The sequence below is a fragment of the Camelus dromedarius genome, chromosome 21, assembly GCF_036321535.1.
Source record: "Camelus dromedarius isolate mCamDro1 chromosome 21, mCamDro1.pat, whole genome shotgun sequence".
NCBI classification, from domain to species: domain Eukaryota; kingdom Metazoa; phylum Chordata; class Mammalia; order Artiodactyla; family Camelidae; genus Camelus; species Camelus dromedarius.
The window spans coordinates 7,517,909-7,529,465 of NC_087456.1; the positions used below are offsets into that span (position 1 = coordinate 7,517,909).

General features: G+C 48.1%; 1 protein-coding gene across 1 annotated transcript; it reads right to left on the reverse strand.

Moving 5' to 3' along the window:
- Positions 1 to 6,000: 6,000 nt before the first annotated feature.
- AVPR1B (arginine vasopressin receptor 1B) lies at positions 6,001 to 11,278 on the reverse strand. Its single transcript, XM_010991414.3, has 2 exons — positions 10,214 to 11,278; positions 6,001 to 6,329 (listed from the first exon to the last, which is right to left on the reverse strand). Exons 1-2 carry the CDS (start codon positions 11,220 to 11,222, stop codon positions 6,001 to 6,003), a joined length of 1,338 nt encoding a protein of 445 aa, XP_010989716.2. The 5' UTR covers positions 11,223 to 11,278.
- Positions 11,279 to 11,557: the final 279 nt, after the last annotated feature.

Here is an 11,557-nt window from a genome sequence, read left to right on the forward strand (position 1 = left end):
CTTGGTTTCTTATTGTTTTTACTTTTATCACCAGTTAGTAGTAAAAGGACACTTTCTTAACTTGATTAAGAAAAGCTTATCTCAGTTGGGAGTTCGAGATTTGCAAATATTAACTAGGATATATAAAAGAGGTAAACAAGTTCTTCTGTATAGCCCAGGGAACTATATTCATATCTTGTAGTAACCTATAATGAAAAAGAATATGAAAACAAATATATGTATATATGTGTATGACTGAAACATTATGCAATACATTGGAAATTGACACAACACCGTAAACGGATCATACTTCAATTAAAGAAAAAAAAAGACTAGCTTATCTCAAATCAGCTCTTTGCATAATATTTAACTGTAAGGTCCTAGATGCAATGCTATTAAATCATGAACAAAGTAAGAATTTCTACGAGCATGCCATTCCCACTGCTATCTGACATTGCTCTGGAAATTCTAACCAGTGCAGTAAAACAGTTAACAAAAATAGGGGCTATAACTATTGGAGAGGAAGATAAAATTTGTCATGGTTTGCAATACGCTAGTCCTAGAAAACCTCAGGGAATTAACGTCAATGTTTTAAAACTGATAACGTAGTTAAGGAGTGACTAGATAAATAGATAATGTACTTTTTCCAACAGCTAATTAAGACATGAAATGAAAACAAAAATTGCTCAAATAGCTAAACAAACAACTCAAAAATAGAAACCTTAGAAACACTCCTAGTCAAATTCAAACCACGATGAGTGGTGTTGGTTTCTAGAGGCCATTTATTAACTGTGCTTCATCTGCTGGCTGGAAATAAACTTTGCAGCCCTGGTACTGAGAGCTGTGGGCGGCTTTCATCTTTCTGGTTTCATCTTCAAGACGATCTGAAGAAATGGTTCTGGTTTGAATTCCTGGGGCAGGAGATCTTTCCCAGTCTACGTGTCCCTACACCTTTTAGGTGCATTGTTATTCCTCTCCCACTATGGTTTGAACGTTTGTGTTCCCAACCCTCGACTCAAATTCATACGTTGAAATCCTAATCCAAGGTGATAGTATTAGGAGGTGGGGGCCTTTGGGAGGTGATTAGGTTATGAGGGTGGTACCCTCCTGAATGGAACTAGTGCTCTTACAAAAGAGGCCACACAGTGCTCCCTCCCCTCTTCCATCATGTGAGGATAAAATGAGAAATCTGTAACCCACAAGATGGCACTCACTGACCATGCTAGCACCCTCATTTTGGACTTCTGGCCTCCAAAACTGTGAGAAATAAATACTTGTTGTTTATAATCGTCCCAGTCTTTGGCATTTTGTTATGGCAGTCCACAGGGATTACGACATCTCCTAGAAAGCTTTTCTTTTCTTTTCTTTTCTTTTTTTCCTTCCAGTTTTATTAAGATATAACAGACATAGAGCATTGGATAAGTTTAGGGTGTGCAGCATAATGATGTGACTTGTATACACCATGAAATGATGACCACAGTAAATTTAGTGAACATCCATCATCTCATATAGACACAAAATAAAAGAAATAGAAAAAAGATCTTTCTTCTTGTGATAAGAATTCTTGCGATTTACTCTCTAAACAGCTTTCATATGTAACATACAGCAGCATTTGTTATATTTATCGTGTTGTGTTACATCGCTAGCATTTACTATCTTACCACTGAAAGTTTGCACCTCTTGATTGCCTTGATCCAGTTCCCCTCCCACAAATGTCCACCTCTGGTAATCAAAAATTTGATCTCTTTTTCTGTGTTTGTTTTTGAAGTATAATTGAGGTGTACAGCATAGAGATTCAGTTATACATACATATATATATTCTTTTCCATACTCTTTTTCATTATAGGTTATTACAAGATATTGAATATAGTTTCCTGTGTTATATAGTAGGACCTTGTTGTTTATCTATTTTGTATATAGTAGTTTGTATCTGCTAATCCTAAACTCTTAATTTATCCCTACCCCCTCCCCTTTGGTAATCAAAAGTTTGTTTTCTGTCTGTGAGTCTGTTTCAGCTTTATAAGTAAGTTCATTTGTGTCATTTTTTTTTAGACTCCACATGGAAGCGATATCATATGATATTTGTCTTTCTCTGTCTGACTTACTTCACTCAGTATTCTAATCTCTAGGTCCATCCATGTTGCTGCAAATGGCATTCTTTCATTCTTTTTACGGCTGAGTAGTATTCCATTGTATAAATACACCATAACTTCTTTATCCAGTCATCTGTTGATGGACATCTAGGTTGTTTCCATGTCTTGGTTAGTGTAAATAGTGCTTCTGTGAACATTGGGGTGCACATATCTTTTTGAATTAGTTTCCTCCAGATATATGGCCAGGAGTGGGACTGCTGGATCATGTGGTAACTCTATTTTTAATTTAAGGAATCTTTATACTCCTTAAATTCCTAGGCAGGAATTTCTATACTCAGGCCCTCATCCCACTGAAGGAACCTCTTGTTCTTTGCCCTTCCTTGTCAAATACATCTTCCATGAACTTAGAGCAAAAGAAACACATGTTCAAGTATCTCAGGAGAACTGGGTCAAATGAGAGGCCAAGAGTTTAGAACTTTAGGGAAAGTTAATATGGCTTTAGAGCTGGGAATCTGTGTGACTTTCCCAGTCAGCTCCTGTGGGTCATTTACTGCTTCAGACTCACTTCCAGCTCCATACTGCCACCATGTGGCCCCAGGGCAAATGCCAGGTCACTCTTGCTTCCTTTTCCCTCGTAAGTGGGTGAAGGGGTACCAGGAAGGTGGCTCCCCAACTCTCAACCTTCCCCCTGCCCCTCCTTACTCAAGGAGATCACAATTTTATTTTAGCTTGCATACAATTGTCATTGCCTATAGGAAACAAAGATGCCCAGAAATTTCCTGGTTGTTAAGGAGTCTTATTGGTCAATTTCAACCACATTTCTGGCTTCTGGATCCAGGAGTGAGCTGCTTCGGTAGACGCTGGGGCTACATAGCCTCTTGACAGGTAAAACATCTATTACATACAAGACACAGACAGAGTCATCTGGAAAATTCCTGACCTATACCAAACATAAAAGCCATTCTGAGAAATGCCCACAGTCAAGCAATTAACCTCCTCCTGCCATCCTCCGCCCTGCCCACCCCTTACCCCACTGCTCCCACAAGGGTTCCAGGGGACTGAAGTGCTGTATTTCACAGCGTCCACAGGATAGCTCAGCCCAGGGACATCATCATTCAATTTCTCCTGGGATGAGCTGTCAGAAATGAGAGTGACCCAGAGAGCACGGAACTTTCTTCTTGCTTCCCACAGGGGCCCACCTCCCTGAACCCTAGCCAAGGTCCTTGTGCTGTTTCAGGATGTCTGTGAGCACTTCCTACAAGGACTGCAAAAGCTGTCATTCACAGATCCAGACACAATCCTGCCATTTCCTTCAGGAGCCTCCTGGAACAGGCCCCCAAGATCCCCATCCCAGTGTCAAGTTGTCCCACTGGCCTCAACATCCGACAGCACCAGCTCTCTGGAAAAGATCAAGTATAGCCTTTCCATGGGAGGAACAGTGAGGGGCCCAAAGCCACCACCACAAGTAAATCCCCTCGTATGATGCAAAGCTGGAAATATAATCGTGGTATTATTTGCTACTCTTTGCTAGAGAAGGCATGGAGTGGACATGGAAGGGGCTCTGGCCAACCTTGACTCCAGGACTCCTCTCCCCTCTCTCCTTAGAGTCTTCAGGGCCCAGTGCCCCGGAAGTCACCCTCCGGATGCAATCCTGAGCCAGGCCATTATCTTCTCTAACATCAGAAGAGTGTTCTACAGTCTATGGCCTCACAGATCCCTCCCAACAAGGTGGGCATCCTTATCTCTGTTTAACAAATGAGGAACCTGTTGCTCAAGAGATTGGACTACTTGCCCACATCAATACAGGTAGAAAAGACGTGAGATGAGGACTCAAACCCAAGTTTGGGGATACAAGGCTAATATCCCTTCTGTCTCCCAGTCATCACAATGAGCAACGTTTACTTGGTACCTAGTATGGACACCAGGGTCAGGAACTGTGGCCTGAAGTGAGGGTGACTTACGTAAGCAGAGGAACAAGCAACTTCAACAGCTCAGGCTGGTGTGGGAGGCTCCTAAGCCCAGCTCCTTCGGGGCAGATGGACAGGGAAGAGGTGGTTGGACGTCAGGGACTGACATGAGCAACAGGATGCAGTGAAGAGAGACAGTGGGTTCCCACATCTCCCCTTGAGCCTCGGTCCCATTAGGGCCCATGTTCCACTCTCCATTTCTCATGTATTGAAAGGCTGGGATGCTTTGTTCATCCACAACACTCAGCTTAGGTTCTTTTCTTCTAAGGGAATTTAAGGGGTCTTCTTAGGGCTAAGTGGCTTCTTAAAGAAGGCACTCCTCCAAGCTTCCCTAGAAGTGGAGGGCAGAGTGAGTCTGTTCCCTAGAGCTGCTCTCAGGTGCTCTTAATTAGGTAAGCAACCCTACAAGGTATGGGTTCATGGGCTTAGTGTAGTTCATGGGTGTACAAACCACCTACCCATCCACAGCCCTACTTGACCCTCATAATGAAGACAGCCAAGAATTAGCCAGCATTTTCCTGATGTTGGTCATGGTTGGTGGTGCAGTGGCAGAACCAGGACCCAGTTCTCCTGACTTCAGCTGATGCGCTTTCCACTGTCAAGGCCATCTCTCAGATGAGAACCAGAATCACGGTGGGGAGGTTATCCCATGGTATAAATCCCACTGGAGATAATGATGAACAGGACAAAGCCCCAGATTCTACCTACCAGGCTGTCTCTCCCGGCATCAGCATCACAGAACTGAGGCCAATAGTGAACGGTATGGCCATGGCAGGACCCACAGTCACCAGAATTGAGTCAAAAGGCATAAACATCATTATGAAAATTCAACAATTCTTCTAACAGCCTATTGGTTAGAATATCCCTAGAGAACCTTTCACCAGTCTTGCCAAGTCATGAAAGGGGTAGAGCTGGCGAAGACAGTTCATCTCTGTCCTGCAGAAGGCTGAGGCCCAGAAAGGGAGGCGACTAGCCCAAGGTCATACCTGAAGGCGGAGCCAAATTTCAAACCCTGGGCTCTGCCTTGATCACAGCAAACACGTGACATGTATGGAAGCTCTGAAGAGCCTCCAATAAATCCAGAGCCACGGCCAAGTCGCACTTTCTCAAAGGCTGTCTCCTCCATGCAGCCCCAGAAGAAGGAGCAGTGCGGGTCCCTTGAGGGGAGGAGAGAGAGAGACAGGTCCCTGCCGCCTCTGACGCTCCCTCCCACTCGTATTTTTATTGCGACCATTTTCATCTCCTTCTTTCACCCCCTCTGTTTCTCACACGCACTCGCAGCAGGTCATTACACTGAGAATATGCACCGTTTGCCCCTGTCACCCACCCTGATTATAATGCAAGATGGACGGAGAGAAGGGAAGTAGCATTTGCGGACTTTCCTCATTACCAAGTGCTCTGCTAACCCTGCACCTCCCTGCAGCAGTCAGGGGGACATAGCAGGTGAACCCCCATCCCATTCACTCTTCTTCATTAAACATCCTCTCTCTACCAAAAAAAAAAAATCAAGAATTCAAATAGGGTCTTCCTCACACTTTTTCATTCCTCCCCTCTCCTGGTTGAACGGGGATGTGCTAGTCAGGTTAGGTTGGGTCAAGCAACCAACAGAGGAGACCAACCTCTGAGTTCTTGCTGCCTGTGAACCCCAGACAGGACTGTTCTAGGCCTGGCCCAGATCTGGGGCCTCACAACTACCACCTGGGTGGTCCCCAGACACCCCATGAATATGGCAGGATCAGGGGAGCAGTTTGATTTTCCCTGACTCCCAGCATGTGTGATTGGGAGCAAATGAGGGCACGTACAATCAGGGGTAGGAGCAGCCATTCTGGTCTCCTCACTCTGCCCCAAACTGGGATCCCTGAACTCCAGCCCTGATGCTCCCAGCATTTACGCCCAGTGCTGAGATGAGCAGAGATCCTCCACTAGCCCCTGGGGCAGCACCACAATCTGGGGAGCGTTTGCTAAAAGATGCCGATCTCAGTGGTGACATTCCCAACCACTTGCTCTGAGTCCTTCAGTGACTCTTCAGGCCCTGGCCTCCCGCTGAGTCTGGAGCTGAGGCTGAGGGCGGGCGGGCCACTGGAACGGGTCAGCAGCGCGGCGCGGCGGCTGGACAGGCTGCCATTGGAGAGCTGCCGGCGCATCCGGGGCCGGGGACCCCCGCAGCAGGCCAGGCGGCGCAGGGGGCGCGGCCACACGTGGCTGTTGAAGCCCATGTAGATCCAGGGGTTGCAGCAGCTGCTGAGGTTGCCCAAAAGCATGGAGATGGTGAAAGCCACATCGGTTGAATCTGCCAAGAGAGAAGCACCAGGATTGCAGAGCTTGAAGGCACAAGAAAGAGAGTCCTCGTCCCTGCTGAACAGAGAAGGAAACTGAGTTCCAGAGAGGACCAGGGACTCACATGGAGTTCTATAATTATAACGGAGCACAGCTGGGACTCGAACCTGGGACTGCTGACTCCAGAGTCTTGCCTCTCTGATTTGCTTATTTGTTTGTTTTGTGCTGCAGGGTGCTGACAAGAGCTGAAATTTGCTCCAGGTTGATTTTAGAGGTGTAAACATGATTAGGGACAGGACCAGCCCAAATAGGAGACACTGTCTTTGCTCTAAAACCGAGACCTTGAATCCCTTAATGGATGTAGACCTAAGATGAGGCAACTTCTATAAAGCATGCAGGGAGAATGACCATGACTCAAAGCTAAGATCAGGCACCCCCAGCCCATTTATGTCATAGATATGGGTGCACATTGCCTGCTGGATTCTGCCCTCCTTGACCCCTTGGGGTCAGAACCACTCATTCTGCCATTCAGTCATTGAGCACATGAGTATCAACTGTGCCAGGCCAGTGCCAGGGGCCTGGTAGGGCAATCGGTGGAAGCGGACGTCCCTACAGGTCCCATGACGTCATCTCCAGATGCACAGCTTCTAGGTACAGGGCATCCAAGCATCCCGTTCCAGAGCAGTACTTGTTTTCTGTCCTCAGAGATGATATCCAGAGAATGCACTGTCCTGTGGGGAAAACCAATTTCTCTCTTGGGCAGTCAAAATGTGAGAGTGCAACAACTCTGATAAAATTCCTCCCAGACACAATACTCTTTTCTGAAGATGAAATGAAACTCCACATGCCAAGAGGAAAGCTGCTGGGATGGGCCCCAGTCTCCTGCTAGACATACCACGGCTACAGCTGCAGCATGGGCTGCACACTGAGTTACCCGCTCTTCGGTGGAGGTTACAGAATCACTGAGCGCAGTGCTGGAGCTGGAAGGAAACTTAAACTAAGTCTTCCTGCTTTAAGGCAGCAGTTCTGCACCCTGCCACCATTTTGACCAACAAACCCAAAGGCAAAGTTTAAGTGCCTGTTCTCTAAGGCACCATGAAAGCTCCAGAAATTCTGGGGCCTCGTGTGCCTCTTCTGTGGGTGTGCTCCCCGTTGTGGCCACTCATAGTTCAAGAGAAGGGAAGACACAGGGTCAGAATATTTGAGATAAGACATGAATCATAAGATTGAGAAGCTGAAGGCATCTGGGCTTGGAAGGGCAGGCTGAGGGCGCGGAAGTGAAGGTGAGGAGGGCGTAAGTGGAGGAGGGACCAGACTCCACAACAAACACAGCCTCCTTCAGTCTTGCCTAGGTTCCAGCCTGCTCCCCAGTTAACATTCTACCCAGGGGCTGCAGAAGACTTGGGAAGTTGCTTTGGCTAAGGGGTAGTATTCATCCCATCTGCTCCGTCAACGTCTATTTAGTGCCTAGGCCAGAGACTGAGGGGCCCCACAAGCTTTCTCACTTGGGAAGGGTCTATTTGATTTGTCCTCATCTGAGCGAGGCCCAGTGTAGGGGCTGGAGTCCGCAGAGGCTCCACCCATCAGCCCTCAAAGGCAGATCCACTATTAGTCATAGGCAGCCGCTGACTGCGTCCTGGCAGATGCTCAACTGATGGTCAAGGGCAGGGAAAAGGGCGAGGAGACAGACAGCCTTTCACCAAAGACTTGGGGACAGGAAGCCAAGAGGCCAGTGTGCTGTGGAGGGAGACTGGGTTTACTGGAAAGTAAGTTTAAAGTAATGAATTTCAGCCTAACTCAAAGGGCCCCCAAGAGCTTCCATTTTTCTGAAGGAGCACATTCTCTAAGGGACAAAGCTTTGTTCCTGTACTCCTTTCTCAGAGAAGCCCTTGGTAAGTTGTAAATCACTCTGCACATGGTCCTGAGGGACAGGCTCTTGATGCACAGCAGGCAAGCAGGAAAGCCTGCACTGGCCAAGCGGCAGGATCCCCATCTTTTCATAGGTGCCTTGATAAAGGGGTGAATGGCTATCTCACCCCGCTGCCATCAGCTAAGCTGTGACTGGGAATAAAGCCACGCTATGGCTAAAGCTTGGCCCACAAAGACCTTAACTCGAGTCCTGGCCCCATCTCCTACTAGCAGTGGCACTTTGGACCCATTATTTCACCTCTCTGAGTCTCAGAGTACTCAGACGTAAAGCAGAGAAGGCCACCTCGAAGGAGCACAAAGCCTGAATGTGCTTGGCGCTAGGAAGCCCTCCTTGCTTCTGTTCTGTGCTTGACGAGAGCAGGGAGGTCGGGATTAATGTGCTCATTGCTTAAAGGGTAATTTATAAATAGTCCCTTGTCCAGATTGATGTCTAAAAGGTGGCTAAGAAGGGGTACGTTGGGACTGCAATAGTTTAGTACTATTGTCACACTTCTCTTGCAGAGTTTCATGTTAATTTCTCATCTCTTGTTAATTTCACGAACGCCTTCCCCTTACTTCATCTCTCTACAAAAGCAAAGTGTTTGGCTTGAGTGTGTCATAGGATGAACAAAATGAGATTAGAAACAAAAGCACAGGGAAGGGGGATCACTCCTTAAAAGCTGATAGGAAGTGGTAGCCTGGTCTGCTGGCCAGTGAACCCTCAAGAAGTTTCCAGAGGAGCCTGTGCACAGGGCCTCCCACATTCCACTGGTCACACACCCTGAGCTGCGCACAAGATGCAGTGTGCTGCGGAGCACACCGTCACGCCTTTTCACAGACACCCAGATAGGTCAACACGCACTTGTCCCCACGCCCTACTCTTCTTAGGGGAACAGGAACAGATGTCTTTGAATATCACTCTCCAACATTTTGGCTTCCCAGGCACCACACCTATCTTTCTGAGAATGAGATCACCTTCAAATGGCCTGACTATCCAGCAGTGTCTAAAACTTAAAAGGCTGCCATCTACCTCACTCCAAAACAATGACCAGAACAAGGCCTCCCATGTGCCCACCGGAACACAGTCCTCTTGGAGGGTCCCATTTTATTTTTCACATAGGAGGTAGGCCCCTCTTCTCATCACTTTCAGAACCAGGGTTATGAAGGTGTGGGGCACAGGGTTCAGGAAAAAGACAAGGAGAGGGGCCTGGGTTCTACTCTTCACTTTGCCACTTTCTAGCTGTGTGACCTTGGGAAACTCACATTTCCTCTCTGAGCTTTTGCCTCCTCATTTGTAAAATGAAGGAGGTGAAATTGGAATTTCGGGGTTGTACACTAAGGCTAATCAATTGGAAGTGGCTGTTGAAAAGGAGTTCAAAGTTGTGTTCAGGTGTAAGGGGAAGGATGCTAAGAGACACAGTTCCTGGGCAACAAATTGCCATCCCGGACCGAATCATTTGAACATCCCTTTCAAACATCAAGCAAACTGTCAGTTGCTTGGCCAAATCTACTAATGGGCATATTACAGTGGGGCCACATAGTATTTTACTTTTTAATTTTTCTTTTTTAAAAAATATTTTGAGGGGGATTATTTATGTATTTATGTATGTATTTATTTATTTATTTAATAGCGGTACAAGGGACTGAAACTTGGACCTTGTGCATGCTAAGCATGCACTCTACCACTGAGCTATTGCCCTCCCCCTGCCATATAATATTTTTAAATGTTTAAATTAGTTAACCACAATTTTAAATATGGAAATTTCACATCAAAGATACTCACATGACATCAGCTAGCTGGTTGGGAGTTGCAGCTGCCCCCTTTCACATGGGACAGGCACATCCTTCTTAATTGCTTCACTCATTTGTTACCTGCCTGGCCCTGGGAGCCACTGTAACCTCATTCTAATCCTCCTCCTCTCCCTTCTCTGCATTTTTCCACCTCATACTCTACCCCCCACCCTGGCCCCAACCAGACCACACACTTGCCTTCATCGGGAGCATTTTCATCCCACACAGTCCACATCTGGACACTGAAGAAGGGTGCCCAGCAGGCGATGTAAGCCAGCACAATGACGAAGGTCATCTTCACAGTTCGGATCTTGGCCCGTGAGATGGTGCTAACGCTGCTGACCCGAGATGGCAGCCCCCGCGTGGCTGTGGCTGGGACAGAAGGTGAGGATCTCTTCCAAGTCCTCCAGCCACCTCCTTCTACCCTCTGGGCCTGTGTCTTGACTTTTAGATTCTTACAGATTTCGTGGCAGATGAGGCTGTAGCAGGCCGTGAGCATGGCCACAGGTAGGATGAAGATGGCCAGAGTGGTCCAGGTGATGTAGACCCGTGGTCCCCAAGGGAAGCGAAAGTCTGCCCAGCAGTCCAGTACTCCGGAGCCCTGGATCACCTCTCGTAAAGAAAAAATGAAGACTTGAGGGAGGCTGAGGACGGCAGCCAGCAGCCAGGGAGCAGCGATGAGTGGGTAGGTGGACTGGCTGGGCTGCTGGAGGCTGCGCAGTGGGTGACAAACGGCCAGGTAGCGGTCCAGGGTCATGGCCAGCAGCATGTAGGTGGAGGCGAACATGCTGAGCACCTGCAGGTACTTGATGGCCCTGCAGAGGGGGTCGGGGCCCTGAAAGCGGTAGGTGATGTCCCACAGCAGCTGGGGCAGCACTTGGAAGAGCGCCACGCCCAGGTCAGTCAGGGCGAGGTGCAGCACAAACAGGTGCATGCGGGAGCGCTTCCGGGCTGGCTGTCCCACGGTCAGCAGCACAGTCAGGTTGCCCCCGGTGGCCAGCACCAGGATAGTGGCCAGAACTCCGATCTCCACCTTGGCCAGCTCCTCATCCCGGCCCAGCCAGGGTGTGGTGGCATTGGGGGCAGAGAGGGTGCCCCTGCGTGTGGGGCTGGCGGTCCAAGGAGGTCCAGAATCCATGGTGGAAGTTTGCTGGGAGGGAAAAGGAGGGGGAAAGGAGGAGGGAAAGGGATGGAGGGGACTGTGCATGCAAGTGGAGGGGTTCGATGAATGAGATGACGTGGGGAGGGGAAGGTTTAAGATGGAAGAAAGAAGAAATGTGGGGATGACAGGGAGAAGGGTGAAACTGGGTGGAAATAGTTAAAAGGTCAGGGATAGAGAGGATGAGGGAGAATGAGATCCGGAAGGAGAAGATGCTGATCCCAGAGAGGGGAGGAGGAACCCAGGAGGGAAAGTGGGGAGTGGTCAGGGAAGCAAGGTGTCAGGAAGGGAAGAAAGGATGAAGCTGTGCACAGTGAGGCTTCTGGAAAGGATAGAAGGCTGGGGGAGCTGGCACTACTCCCAAATCCACCCCAAATTCACTT